Below are 15449 nucleotides of genomic sequence, written 5' to 3'. Positions count from 1 at the left end.
GCCGCGGCAGGGGAGGGTTGCTGGAAGATGCAGCAGAGAAGGGAAAGATTTTGCTGGGACTGCAGTGCTGTTGAATAAGTTTTTTTTTTTCCCCCATTGCTTGCAAACTTCGTCATCTTGTACACAAACACAAAATGCCAGAACGTGAGTCAGCTTCATGGCAGTTTGGCTTCTGCACAGAAACGAGCCGACAAACGGCAGAACTGCAGTTCGCAGAAGCAATTTATTCCTGTCTCCAGGGTTTCAACAAGTCGCTTTGCTGCAGGTAGAATACACTCCCATTATATAAAATAAACAAACAAACAAATAAAATAATTTTAAAATTATGGAAAAATAACTTTTTTTTGTTAGTTGCTTCCCCTTGAAGGGAGGAAACCTTTCAGTCTCAGCTAGTAGCCAAACACACTTTTTTTAGCTTTGATGTATGTTAGAGTGCAGAAAGAAATGCAGACAGTATCTTCCCGTGAGCAGCAGATTCAAACTATATAAAGGTGCTGTTTTCTTTTAAACAGCTGCTAAAGAAGTTTCACGGCTCAGTGCTGTGGTCCAGCATGACAAAAGATGCTACTCACACAGGAGAGCAGGTCTGAAACTGCCTCAGCAATCTTAATTCCTGAATTTCTCAGCTTTTTTTTTCCCAACATAAAGAACCTCAATGAGCCAATTCTGGAGATCTTGACATAATGTCATTTTTTTGGTAACAAATGCTAGAGTTTAAACTCCACTCTGTAAACTCTCAGCCATGTACTTCTGTCTACATCTGTAAATAATCCCGTGCAGGTCAGCAAAACTAACCACGTATGTACAGCTAAACACGTGTGAAAAGTGTCTGCATGACTGAGGCCAGTGATTGCAAAACCGTTTAAACAATAATCCTCCATTTTTGTTAGTTTCTTGAAAAACTTTGACCGTGGGCTTGACATTCTTCCTGTTCCGTTGAGCCAAAGGCGATTTTTCTCCCCGGGCAGTCTGAGCAAAAACCTTCCCGCTGGTTTCAAGCTGTTAGGCTTCAAAAATCACATTTCCCATGAAGGATATTCTGTCCTTTTAATGCAGAGATCTCAGCATTGACATCTACTGTGTAAATAAAGCTAACCAAAGACAGTTTTTATTTGCTAAAAGTCCTCCACACCACAGCCTGGTAGGTCTGGCTGCTTTTGCTCTATAAAGCAGCATCTGTAGGCACTGCGAGCATCCTTTATTCCTATAAATGGGGTGTTAATTTTTCAGCCTAACATACAATTTAAAGAAGACTTCAGCCTCAAAACTCCATGTGTTCATCCTCTTCTAGGATGTCGAGTGGCAGAGAAGCGGTGGGCTCCAGGCCCGAGTTCTGCTCTCTCCCATCCACGAATGGTGCGAAATCATTAGGGAAAAAAACAAGGCAGTGAGTGGGTGTTGCTGAAGTTTCCGTGGTTAGTGAAGCATGCTGCTCGTTTAGGGGAGGAAGGTGGGTTGCGCGCTGGTCCGCAGTCTGGCTGAGGTTACAAATCCCATCGAGAGCCCTGCCCGCGTTTCTGGTTTGTAAGAAGAAGTTTGAGGCTGTAGCAAAGCGATGGACTCGGTGCCTCCTGGTCTAAGCAGCCGGGCTGTGAAGGTGAGATAGGGCAGGATGAAAAACCTGGTTAAAAATCTACATGCCTCCCTTCAAGACAAACTGCCTCTAAAGGAACATGGCATATGCCTTGAGCTGGAACCAAGCGTGACGAGAAAAGGAAGGAAGGGATCCAGATTAAGGGCGAATCCTTCATTAAGAGCTCAGACGGTTCAGATAGATAAAAAATAAAATGTGGCAATCATTATTTGGGTTATAACAAAATGAGATTTAATAAATAAGTGTTATGACCATGAAAGGGGAATAGAGTATTTTCCCTGCTCTTCCACAGAGCCAAAGCTGAGGAAGGAACCGAGATGAGGATGGTAAAGAGGAGAACTGAGTAGACAGGAGAAAGCCCTTAGCACAATAGATCTGCTGCTCACCCTCTGCTCTCCTGGTTCATGGCCAGAGTCTGTTCTCGCTCTACGGCCGTGTGCCTTTGCCTCCTGAGGCCACCGCAGAGTTTCAGCAGAGCGATGGCACCGCGCTGCTGCTGCCTGGCACAGCCCGTTGCTGCAGGGCACAGGGGACCCTGCCTTGGTCACCTTTCAGAAACAGTGGCTGATGATCATAGAATCATAGAATGGTTTGGGTTGGAAAGGACCTTAAAGATCGTCTGGTTCCAACCCCCCTGTCATGAGCAGGGACACCTTCCACCAGACCAGGTTGCTCAGAGCTCCATCCAACCTGGCCTTGAACACTGCCAGGGAGGGGGCAGCCACAGCTTCTCTGGGCAACCTGTGCCAATGTTTCATCACCCTCATGGTGAAGAAGTTTTTCCTAATATCTCATCTAAATCTGCCCTCTGTTAGTTTACAGCCTTTTCCCCCTGTCCTATCACTACACACCCTTGTGAAAAGCCCTGCTCCGTCCTTCCTGTCGGCCCCTTCAGGTACTGGCGGGCTGCTATAAGGTCACCCCGGAGCCTTCTCTTCTCCAGGCTGAACAGCCCTAAGATGGTGGAATCTTTTTTTTTTTTAATATTTTCAGCCATGCTTCAGCTTTGTAGATCATTCAGGAGCAGGTTCTCCAGGCACCCAGGAGTTTAATACTAATAACTGAGATGTTTTGACTAGATACATAAGACACACAAGCTGCTTGCTTGTTTATTTGTTTGTTTGTTTGTACTGAAGAAACACTGAGAGACAATTTCAGCTCCTTGGTTTGTTTTCTAAGTGTTCCAGGAAATAATTTACCAAATTAACAGACAATTTGTGGGACAGTTTCAGGCATGCGGTGACAAGAGGGGTCACACATAGTAATACAGCAGCCACCTTGGTCTGCACCAAATTCCCTATTCGAGATATCCTTTGGTAAATAACTCCTCTGTCTAAATCTACTGAAACGCAACATCCAAGCAGTTCTCGTGGGTACAAACCATGCAGAGCCTCCACAAGCTGCAGCCTGGAGGAATCCGGTGGTGGGAATTTACTGAAAAGCCTGTGATGGGTTATGTTTTTCTCCTGACTGTGTCATGATGAGTTTTGCACGTGCCACGAAGCCCGAGGGTTATTTGATTTTTGCTCAGTAAGTGTGACTGTCGGTAACCCCATCACCCAGTTCCAGGAGATTCCCGGTCTATAAAAGGATTAGGGCCCCATTCCTAAATCCTGATTGCATCTCGGCAATAATCGCTGGATTGCATCACTTCTCCCACCACGATCTTTCATTGTGTCCTATACGCCACTTTGTTTTGCACCCCCAACTCCCCTTTTTAACAAATATTTGCTGTCTTTTCAGCACCCCAGAACCGATCTTTCTCCTTCTCTACAGAAGCACGCATTTTCTCTTCTTCCCATCCAAAGGTATTTAGCGCACTTGTTCAGTCCACAAACAGCAGAACTCCAACCTGAGTGACCGCACATTTTTAATTCCACAATACGCAGCTGTCAGGGCAGCAACATAGGCACAAATGCCTGGGAGATGCAATAACCATCCCTGCCCAAGCTGTACGCATTGGTGTTTTCAGCAACGTTTTCTTCCCGTCTCGTTCCCTAGAAACAGAGCTGGGCGCGTGGCAGAAACAGGCATTCACGCTCAGCTGCAAACACGGGTGTTCGGAAGGCGTTTGCCGCTCTTCGCACTCCATCGGCAGCCCAGCAAAAGTCCCGAACGCTCGGAGAGCATCAAGCGCTCCATAGAGTTTATCTGAGAGCATCAAAATGCTAAAATTAATATCATCTTTTCATACTTTTTAAGTGCTTGATTCTGAAGCCCTGACAATAATCTTCTACTCCGGTCTTTTCTTTGTGCAGTGTAAATAAAATCTTTAAGTCAGAAATTGTGAGGCACAGCTGCAACGGGTTTAGAATGAAATCAGTTTTTAACCAATACAAATGCTAAATGTATCACCTAGCAGTAGAATCAGTGCACCACGCTGGACAACCCGGATTTCAGCCACCGCGCTGACAGAACTGGGGTCAAATTGCCCTATACCGTTTTTTTTTCTGGTTTCATCACAGTCTTAGTCCTACCACCACAGCACTAAGCTGGAATAATGGCTGGCTCCTGGGTTGGCAGACAGGAGAAGCGGACTCCTTCCGCCTTTATAGAACACAAGTGTGTAGAAACCATCTTGTACACAAACTAAAAATTGTTACAATGCGTTCTGGATGTCTTCGGCTTCACCCTTGTCACATCATTGCTAAATTGCTCAGATGCATCTGCTCTGGTTGGGGTAGTGGGGGTCATCTGTATGCCTGGACAGCATCAGTTGCAGCCACGCAGGTGAAATCTCAGGTATGGCTGAGAAGAATGCTTTCTTCTACCCCTTCTGGGGAAAAAAAAAAAAAAAAAAAAAAACACCAAAAAAACAGTATTACTGAGTTGGGTTATTCTTTCAGATGCTTCTGGCACCCGCAGCGTGGAATAACAGATTTGTAGTTAAAATATACTGTGACAGCCTGAGCCTGGGGAAGAGAAATCGAATCTATTCAGGGATGCGGCCGGGAACGCTCTGCTAGCTGCAGAGCGAGCGCTGGGCCCCGACAGCGAGGGCTCTCGGTGCAGCCGTGCCCTGCTCGGCTCCACTCGGGGCACCTTGCTGTCGCCGGTCAGCTGAGACCAGGGATCAAGTCACCAAAACGCCACAGAGATTCTCTTCTCCCCAGAAACCTGAATTTAAAAAGGGCTTGGTGCATGCACAGCAGATGCTTTGCCGAGCGTTGCGTTGTGTAATTCTGACAACACCACAGCCAGGATTCTCTGCGGATTTGCAGCAGGTCTTTCTTCCACACCCGCGGCGTGTGCACCAGGTGATTGCACAATCCCGTAACTGTGCCGACAAATTCTCATCCCTGTCTCTTTTCAGTTGAATAACCCGAAACACTCAATATAAAATCTGTTGCGATTTGCAACTGCGTTGTTGCAAAAAATCAGAAAATGGTAAAATTGTGTGTCGCAACTTTCACACCCACTGCGGAAATGACAATTTTCCCAAATCTCTATCGTTTCCTCCACAGCACTGCAGGAAAATCCCGCGCCAAGTGTCGCCCTAGGAGGAAACTTGCCTGGCAAGGTTCTATGAATAGTTTAGACTGGTTTAGTTCTGATTAGTCGACTGGTTTAGAATAGTTAGGTCCTGAGGGTCCTTTTGGTGCTCCCATACCAGAGAACCCCCCTGTCCATCAGGATCTTCCCGCAGAAACTATGCTATGGAGACGGGTTGTCCAAAGAAGCGAGCTGTGGGAACAGAAAAGGTTTATTTTCCGTTTCTCTGTAGTGTTGGCTTCACCAGCCTTATTTTGCGAGATCACAGAAGCTGTGACATTGTATGGGTAAAGCAGCATATGTAAGATCTGCACGGCTAGAGGGGAGCAGGTCATGTCATGGCCCAGGAAAACCACATGTGGGCATCCGGGGTAGGCGGAGGAAAGTTTCCAGAGAGAGCAAAATACACCCAGACTTTCCCTAAGGTGAAGGGATTTTTTTCGCTCAGCCCAGTAATGGTCACATATCTCCTCTGCTCGGGGTTCGAAAGGGGTTACTGGTGTTTATTTGCCCATTAGAATGGCCTGCTCTTTACAGGTAGCAAAGCCAGTTTGGAAGGCTTAACGGGAGCGCCAGCGGCTGTCATTTGCTTGGAGCAGGAAAAGCGTGAGATCAGCCTGTGGCGTGCATGGAGGAAAAACCAGGAGCGCTCACGGAAAGGTGGCACACAGCAGGCGGCTGCTCGACAGCCTCCTGAAACTTTGTTTTCAATGGGTGTCCTCTTGTAGGATGCTAAAAATTAGTGATGCTTTTGTCTGCAAGATAAAAGGCTGAGCAGCTTGAGAAGGGGAGAACTGGAGAATTAACACTATGATTGTTTTTCTACTGCTTGGCCTGACTTGGAGCCACAGCAACTCCTCCCTAATTTATATCATATAAGTACTATTTTTACACGCCTTTTCACTGCCTTCCACCTACTCACGGAAGTCCTGCTGGTGACTTTACAGTGTCACTTCTAACTATTTAACTGCAACTGTTGGTCATTTTCACTGGTTTTTGCTCTTTTACGCTGCGCTATAGAGCAGCGTTACGGCACAGTAGCGAGTAACTCAGCGCTGCTTTGGGAATCCCAGAGTAGCGCTGCCATAGCTGATTTCCAGTCAGTGTCTTATGGCTTCTATCCTGTTTTCTTGCCTTCATTTCCTAATGGTTTAAGACTTTGCTTTAGCCTGGTTGTAGCCTGTTCTTTGTCTCCCTAATTTTCATGTCCTGAGAAGCTGTAAGTTGATGGAGCGGGAGCTCGACGCTCAGATAGTTTAGGTGATATCCGTCACTACCACTTCTACAGTCCTTCTCCTGCTGTTTATTCCTTGGTGCTTCCGCACCCAGACAGTCTCACTTGTAGTAATCTTAACGCTCCCATTTCAAGTAAAAAAATGCCCTTTTTTTTTTCCTTATTTTTATTTTAAAGAAGCAGAGTGTCATGGGAGTTCATCCACCGAGCAGTCCTAGTTATAAAAGCAGGTTAGACGTGGCTCTATTTGCAGACAGCAGTGGTGCTTCCTCCCTTCAGAAGTGGAGCGAGTTTCCATTTCAGGCTTTGCTGACTCAAGGGTGAGGTACCCGAGCTGATTCAGCAGCTTGGCAAGCCAGGAGAACTTCTGGTTATGAATGGAATGAGCAACGAATTTTGTCTTCATCTTACAGAAATGTATATTTGAGCAAAGCCACCTCCTGGTGGCAGACATTTTTGTCAGATTAGGGGTACGGTCTGCATTGCTTTCGGTGTTGAAGGCCACATGACTGAGACGACCGTAAAGCCTTCGAGTAAAATCCTGGTCCTACAGGAGCCAGCGGTTCCCACTCAGCTGGGCCAGGTTTTATCCTCCCTCTTGAGGTCCAAGTCACAGAAAAAGATCTTCTGCTACTTACTGGCTTATTTTATCTGCGCATCTCATCCGGGCCATGAAATCGTGTCAGTAATATGAGTAATTTGAACTGCAGTTTCGGAAGGATGAAAATAAAGAACTCAACTCAAACCAACCTGGCTACCCCGAGGAAGTGAGAAGAATGCGTTACTTACTCAGCTTCCGTGGCTTCCTATGGAAAAGATGTCAAAGGTAATCCTCCTGCTCTTCTTTCATGGAAAAGTGAAATAAGCACCGTGATACTATTCTGAGTTTAAAAAGCATGGAGGACTAACAACCCTCCGAAATATTTTTTAATACTTACCTGTTAGTCTGTGAGCAGAAGTCAGGAAAGTACTTTTATTTAACCCACAACATGAGTTCTTTCACCTAGAGGTTACCAGGATTCAAAGCAAAGCTCAGAATGAACGCTGCAGATGCCAGCAAGGATGCAGACGCAGAAGCGTGTCAGGAAGTGAGATCCTGCCATTTATCAAGGTAGGAAAGCAGGGAATGGGGCACCTGGGCTGTCTCCCTTCAGCCTTTCTGTCTGCGAATGGATGAAACAGGTTTTAACGTCTTTCCCCCCAATATTTATGCTGTTTCCAGAGCCAGATTGGATGAACAGCCTCCACCCATGGCATCCACGATGCCTTTGCTTTCAGGCTGTAAGTTTTGCATACAATAAAAGCCACAAACTTCTTGACAGCATTCCTCCCCCCCAGCTGCACCAACTATACCGGCATTAATACACGCTGTTGTTTTAGCCAGCAGTTCCCATGTCAGATTCTTCTGCCTGGTGAAGGTGGTTTGTGAAGTCTAAAAAAGCATCGTGTGGGTTGCCACATTTCAGAACCCCCCCCGAATGGTTTCGCGCAGCTCCATCAGATAAGCGGTGAAGTACAATATTATGAATGTCAAACAAAAGCTAATCATTAGAGCTGACAAAGCTGTGCCTCTGAGAAGGGAAGTAAATTCAATTCTATAGACTAAATACGTATATTTAGTGGCACGAAGTTAAAAGAAACATGCAGTAGGATATGCATTTGGCCAGCTATTGCTCTGTAAAGTATTTCCTCTGCCTCGGTCTCTGAGAACGGAAACCAGTCTTGGAGTATTTTGGAAGGGCAGTCAGAGCTCTCCGCAGAGAAACAGCCCAACCCAGAACCACCAGACACTAAAACGAACCCAGGAGTGGAGGCCAACACCGTCGGGGAGCTCCCGGCTCTACCAAGGTGTGCTGACTGCGGTTGCTGGGAACGCGACCTGGAGGAAGCATCTTCCTCAAAGGATGCTACAAACCTTACCCACACAGACGCTGCCTTAGAGGGACACGCTGACTGCATTACGTTGCGTGGGGTGAAACTCCTCCTGGATAAAAACAAACCAGAAGGCAGCGGGCAAAACAACAAACGCAGCTGCAAACCACTTCTTGCCCTCTAAGACAAGTATTACTCATGCTTGAAATAAATACAAGCATCACTGGCGTTTTTTGATTACCACTTACATGTATGTGACCTGCCTCATGAATTCAATGGAGAAAAACCTTGACAACAAAAGCAAAACGAAAATGACATAATACCCAATTCTAAAAAATCAGTGTTTCAGGAGGCAGCCTTAGGTTTTTCCCAGCCAGTACAGAGCTAGCAAAAGTCAACACTTGGTACCTGTCCTCCCTGCTGCATACACAGCGCGTGTTCCTGCAGAGCTCAGCAATGGCAGACGAGGCTTGGGAACGGCTGAGCTGCTGAGCGCCGGGCGACCGCTTCACCCAAAAGCTCGAAAGGAGGAGTGGGATGGGAGCCTACAAGTAACAAACCTAGCAGGAGCTTCCTCGGGGGAGCAAGGGTTCGGAACACTCTCAAAGTCACGATCTGAAGTTTACCAAAGGAGGGTTTTGAGAGTTGGGTGCAGAGGAATCTGATGAAGTTCAACTAGGGCAAGGGCAGGGTCCTGCACATGGGGAGGAACAACCCCATGCACCGGTACAGGCTGGGGCAGACCTGCTGAAGAGCAGCTCTGTGGAGAGGGACCTGGGTGTCCTGGTGGATGACAGGTTAACCATGAGCCAGCAGTGTGCCCTGGCTGCCAAGAAGGCCAATGGGATCCTGGGGTGCATTCAGAGGAGTGTGGCCAGCAGGTCGAGGGAGTTCTCCTTCCCCTCTGCACTGCCGTAGTGAGGCCTCATCTGGAGTACTGTGTCCAGTTCTGGGCTCTCCAGTTCAAGAAAGATGAAGAACTACTGGAGAGAGTCCAGCGCAGGGCTACGAGGATGATGAGGGGACTGGAACATCTCCCCTACGAGGAGAGGCTGAGGGAACTGGGCTTGTTCAGCCTGAAGAAGAGAAGGCTGCGAGGGGACCTTATAAATGCCTACAAATATCTGAAGGGCGGGTGTCAGGAGGATGGGGCCAAGCTCTTTTCAGTGGTGCCCAGTGACAGGACAAGGGGCAATGGGCACAAACTGAGGCACAGGAAGTTCCGTCTGAACATGAGGAAGAACTTCTTCCCTCTGAGGGTGACGGAGCACTGGAACAGGCTGCCCAGGGAGGTTGTGGAGTCTCCTTCTCTGCAGATATTCAAGACCCGCCTGGACAAGGTCCTGTGCAGCTTGCTGTAGGTGACCCTGCTTTGGCAGGAGGGTTGGACTAGATGACCCACAGAGGTCCCTTCCAACCCCTACTATTCTGTGATTCTGTGATTCTGTGATCTCTCCTACGAGGAAAGGCTGGGGGAGCTGGGCTTGTTTAGCCTGAGGAAGAGAAGGCTGAGAGGGGAGCTTAGAAATGCTTATAAATATCTGCAGGGTGGGTGTCAGGAGGATGGGGCCAAGCTCTTTTCAGTGGTGCACAGCAACAGGACAAGGGGCAACGGGCACAAACTGAAGCATAAGAAGTTCCACCTGAAGATGAGGAAGAACTTCTTCCCTCTGAGGGTGACGGAGCACTGGAACAGGCTGCCCAGGGAGGCTGTGGAGTCTCCTTCTCTGGAGATATTCAAGACCCGCCTGGACAAGGTCCTGTGCAGCCTGCTCTAGGTGACCCTGCTTCAGCAGGGGGGTTGGACTAGATGACCCACAGAGGTCCCTTCCAACCCCGACCATTCTGTGATTCTGTGATTCTTCAGTCCCACTTCACTGTCCTTCGAACCAGCATGGGGAGCTGGGAAAGAGGAGACTGCTTCATTAGTGAAGATCAAACGCAGCCTCTGACGAGCGGCCAGACAAAATCTGGGATCATGTGGGTCACTCAGCCAAGGCTTGTGACGTACCCAGCATCTTTGATGTGATTCTGTTGATTCTACGAACATACAAAGTCTCGTTTTATTGAGCGCAGGGGGAACGAGGCATGCTCCGCTCGCTCCTCCACCCGAGCTTTGCTTCTGCTTGTCCTCCACCTCCCGCACGCATGTCCCTCCATGCCCGTGCCCACGCAGGGAAAAGGCTCTGCCAACGGCCCCTCTGCTCCAGCTGTGTGCGCACACGCATGCCCGTGAGCTCTCTCCGTGCGGTGCCCGAGCCTCTTCCCTCCATGTGCGCTCGCTGCTACACACACACGAACCCCAGAGCTCTGCTTCGAGCGAAGGTGCCACCCCACGTCTTCATCTTGGATGAGTTGAAGCCTACCCAAGCAAGTCTCAGGGATAAATCTCAATTTTAAGGGCTTCAACTTTTAGCACACTCCAGGCAAACGGCGTTTTGCTCATTTACCACCCACCCACTCCTCACCACGCTGGACCAAAGGAACTGAGCGGAATCATGACTTTGTTGATATCAGAGGGAAAACTCGCTTCTTCAGCTGGAGGTCAACATACCCTGGGGTTCTTTCTGACGACATCCTGATTTACTTTGCAATAATATGGGCTTAAATTATTCCCCCCCCCCCCCCCCCCCCCCCCGTATTTTAGCTCTTTGTAGCTTGTACCCTTTTTGGAGGGAAATGCAGCTGACCCGGACCAGCAGCTGAGTCAGGACGCCATAAGCGATAATAATTAGCTGATACGATCACAGAGCAAGGCTAAAAAATCTACACCAGAATTCCAGTACCTCTTACATCTAAAAGTTCACATCACCCAATTTCTGCAGCAATGTAGAGCTTACGGGTTCACACAACGAAGTTCAAAAACTCTGGTAGTTTTCCCTTCAATTCTTTGCCAGTGAAATAAAAAACTTTCTTCCTTTTCCCACCAAATTTCTACAGTCTCTTCGGAAGCTGTCGCCCTTCTTTAACCCTCCAGGTTAAACAAATACACCATCCTTCATGCAGTAAAAATGGAATGTAAAGGACGTTCAGGTGAGTCGACAACGAGGTTTCACTGAAGCCTTGGGAGATCTGTCCAGGAGCAGCCGAGCCCAGGAGGCCGCCCTTCCTCTCTGCCCCGTCAGCCGAGGTATTTCTCCCTTCCCAACGACGCTGGCGGGCGGTGGCACGGTAAGCAGCACTCGCCATGAAATATGGATCAGCCGGGCCGCGCGCTGGGCTGGGAGAGCCAGCTCTGTCAGGGCAAAACCCGAGCCGCCATCACTTCTTCACTGGAGAGTCTTCTGGTGTCTGAGCGTGCCAGGAAAGACAAATTTCTTCAAAATAATAATAATAATAATAATAATAATAATAATAATAATAATAATAAAACAACCCCCACACTTTACAGCTTGGTCACTGCACGTCAAGTGATCTGTTTACAAGGGAAGTGGGAAAAAAAAAAAGGCAGGTTTCAGTTCCAGTAAGCGTGGCCGCATATTTTCTATTTAAGAAAGAAAATACGAAGTGTGTGTTTAGGGAGCGGTGCCGGCGGCGGGGTCTCGGCGGGAGAACCACACACGGGGCCGGGGGGGGGGCGCGGGGCGTGGACGCGTCACGCGTGGGCGCGGGGGAGAAGGCGAAGCAAGCGCGGGGAGGGAGCGGGCCGGCTGGGGGGGAGAGATAATAGAGCCGAGGGGGCCGCGGAGGCGAGATAGCGTCAGCCATAAACAAGGGAGGAAGGCGGGGAGGGGAGGAAGGAGCCGGCGAGCCCCCCCTCCCCGCACCCCGCTCTGAGGGGATGGGGCGCGCCCCTCAGGCCGGGAAGAAGGCGGGCGGGAAACAGGGGAGGGGGGGGGTGCGCGCTCCCGCCGCGGCGCCGCGCCCCATTGGCCGGCGGGGCCGCGCGTCCGCAGCGCCCCCCCCCCCCGTACACCTCCCTCCCTTTCCCCCGCGAGGAAGATGGTGGCGGCGGCGGCGCCCGCCCGCGCCTGAGCGCGCCCCCGCCGCTCTCCTCCCCTCCCCGGCGGCGCGCAGGTGGGCGGGCCGGCCCCCGCCAGGGCACGGATCTCCCCGCGGCGGCGCGGCACCACCCCGCCGGGAGTGGGGACGGGACCAGCCCGGCGGCGGGCGAGGAGGGGGAGGAGGAGGCGGCGGCCGAGCGCCGCGCCGGGGCTGAGGGGCGCCGCGGGGGCACTCGCTCCCTCGCCAGGAAAGCGCGGGGCGGCTGAGGGCCCCAGGCCCCGGCGGCGGGGAGGGCCGCGGAGGCCGGCCGGCGGGGCCATCCCGGTTGGGCGGGCGAGGGAGGGAGGGAGGGAGGCGGCGCGGCGGGAGCCGGCCCCTTGGCGGCGGGCGTGAGGGGAGCGCTGCCCGGCGGGCGCGGGGAGGAGAGCCGCGGCCAGCTGCAGCCGACATGGAGAAGCGGTCCCCTCCCGGCGGGGGCCCGGCGGCCCCCCCGCGGGACTGAGCGAGCGGCCGCCCGCCCCGCGCCTCGACAGGGCTGCGGGAGCGGGGCCCGCGGCGGGCGGGCGAGGCGAGGGGGCTATGCGGGGCTGCCCGCGCCCCAGCGCCCCGTCTGCCGAGCCCGGCGAGCGGCGGAGCCCCGCGGCGCTGCCCGGCCGTCCCTCGGCACGGGCGGCGGCGGGGGCAGACTAGAGGCGGCTCTCGCAGGAGCCCCGCTGGCTTTCCCGGCCCGAGAGACCCAACCCGTCGGCGGGCTGCTTCGGGAGGGATTGACAACATGGCTTCCCCACCGCACCAGCAGCTGCTGCATCACCACAGCACCGAGGTGAGCTGCGACTCCAGCGGGGACAGCAACAGCGTGACGGTGAAGATCAACCCCAAGCAGCACCAGGGCTGCTCCTCTGCCAAGCACTGCAAGTACAGCATCTCCTCCAGCTGCAGCTCAGGGGAGTCGGGGGGCACCCGGCGAGCCGGCGGAGGTGGCGGCAGCGGCCCCGGCCTCCGCCGGCAGAAGAAGCTGCCGCAGCTCTTCGAGAGGGCCTCTTCCAAGTGGTGGAACCCCAAATTCGACTCCAACAACCTGGAGGAGGCGTGCATGGAGAGGTGCTTCCCGCAGACCCAGTGCAGGTTTCGCTATGCCCTCTTCTACATCGGCGTGGCCTGCCTGCTCTGGGGCGTCTACTTCGGCATGCACATGAGAGAGAAACGGATTGTTTTCACCGTGCCGGCCCTGTGCTTCCTCTTGGTATGTGTAGCATTTTTTGTGTTCACTTTCACTAAGGCTTACGCCCGCCATTACGTATGGACTTCGCTCATACTCACGCTCCTGGTTTTTGCTTTGACTCTCGCTCCGCAGTTCCAGACTCTGAAACCTATCTCAGGAAGTGGTGACATGTCCAATCGGACTCCCCCGGCAGATCCCACAGACACTTGTCTTTCTCAAGTGGGCAGTTTTTCTATGTGTATTGAAGTGCTCTTGTTGCTTTACACGGTGATGCACTTACCCTTGTATTTAAGCTTGTTTCTGGGGCTGTCGTACTCTGTCCTCTTCGAGACCTTCGGTTATCACTTCCGCGATGAGAACTGTTTTACACCTCTCGGAGCCGGTGCGGTTTACTGGGAGCTCTTGAGTAAAGCCTTCCTGCACATCTGCATCCACGCCATCGGTATTCATTTATTTATCATGTCTGAAGTCAGATCGAGAAGCACATTCCTGAAAGTGGGGCAATCCATCATGCATGGAAAAGACTTGGAAGTGGAAAAAGCCCTGAAAGAGAGGATGATTCATTCTGTTATGCCAAGAATAATAGCCGATGACTTAATGAAGCAGGGGGATGATGAAAGTGAAAACTCCGTCAAACGTCATTCCACCTCAAGCCCCAAAAACAGGAAGAAGAAGCCCTCCATACAGAAAACCCCCATAATATTCCGTCCTTTTAAAATGCAGCAGATAGAGCAAGTGAGCATCTTGTTCGCAGATATTGTTGGCTTCACGAAAATGAGCGCCAATAAATCTGCCCACGCCCTGGTGGGACTCTTGAATGACCTCTTTGGACGCTTTGACCGTCTGTGCGAGGACACTAAATGCGAGAAGATAAGCACTTTGGGAGACTGTTACTACTGCGTAGCTGGCTGCCCAGAGCCCCGGGCAGATCACGCGTACTGCTGCATCGAGATGGGGTTAGGTATGATTAAAGCCATTGAGCAGTTTTGCCAAGAGAAAAAAGAAATGGTGAACATGAGAGTTGGTGTTCATACCGGGACGGTCCTGTGTGGCATTCTGGGGATGAGGAGGTTCAAGTTTGATGTGTGGTCAAATGATGTCAATTTGGCCAATCTGATGGAGCAGCTCGGGGTGGCTGGAAAAGTCCATATTTCAGAAGCTACTGCAAAATATTTGGATGACCGTTACGAAATGGAGGATGGAAAGGTGATTGAGCGCGTTGGTCCAAGCGTGGTGGCTGACCAGTTAAAAGGTACGTGCTTTTGTTTTGTGCTCAGTCTTTTTTTTTTTTTTCTTTTTTGTGAGGAGTATGTTTTCCCTAGTGCATCTTTTGTGCTTGCTGACTTGCAAATTGAACACGTTTTACATTTACCTCCGTGTGCTGGTGAGCAGAAACACCATGGGCATTATGGAATAAAAGACGCCACGGAGATAAGCGTGAAAGATCTTCTGGGGTACTCAAAATGTACTCAGGCTTCGAAACTCCCTGGCGCTCCTTGTGTGAGAGTCTCACATCGTAGGGAGGAGAAGGTTAATGTGTTTGCTGTCTGCAAGAGGTTTTTGTTTTACTGTTGTGTGTCATCCTTTAATTCAGTAAGTAAACTTGTTAATTGACTTCATGTGTCATACATAGAGCATATGTGTTTTGCAAAATTATGTATATCTGTGAAAAGTTTTTTTTGGCATTGGGAGAGTTGGGACTGCGAAGGCATTTGGGAAAAATGACAGCTGGATTCACAGAAAGAAATGAGCACTGTAGATTTGGCAGTTTGATATGGCAAGTTGTTATAGTTCGAAGTTAGGCTGGAAAAAGTTGCTCAGGTGGTTCAGCGAGCTGGCAGATGCTTTCGTTTTTGCAGCTCAAAGGATTTGGGGATGAAACTGCAGATTTGCCTTTTGGAAAAGAAAATGAGGGATCCTTCCATTCCCCTAATGGCTTGGCTAAGGGTCCGATTTTCATTTTTCTACAGAGTATTTGTTCTGAAATGAAACCCTTGACTGCTTTCTAGCAGCACGTAGCATCGCATGCTGGAGGAGTGTACATGCTGAGGGTTTAACTGTCCCTTTAGCAAACGCTGTGCCTTTGTCTC

The 15449-nt window shown here is 50.6% G+C and overlaps 1 protein-coding gene across 2 annotated transcripts in view; it reads left to right on the top strand.

The window, feature by feature from the left end:
* The first annotated feature begins 12825 nt into the window (after positions 1 to 12825).
* Positions 12826 to 15449, top strand: part of ADCY9 (adenylate cyclase 9) — an 88319-nt gene continuing 85695 nt past the window's right edge. For both annotated transcript variants that reach the window (XM_075436179.1, XM_009936291.2), the window contains exon 1: positions 12826 to 14611. In XM_075436179.1, coding sequence (XP_075292294.1) covers positions 12913 to 14611 — 1699 coding nt within the window. In that variant the 5' untranslated portion in view covers positions 12826 to 12912. The remainder of the gene's footprint in view (positions 14612 to 15449) is intronic.

This window comes from Opisthocomus hoazin, chromosome 15 (assembly GCF_030867145.1).
Source record: "Opisthocomus hoazin isolate bOpiHoa1 chromosome 15, bOpiHoa1.hap1, whole genome shotgun sequence".
NCBI lineage: Eukaryota > Metazoa > Chordata > Aves > Opisthocomiformes > Opisthocomidae > Opisthocomus > Opisthocomus hoazin.
This window is presented reverse-complemented; position numbering and strand designations above follow the sequence as displayed.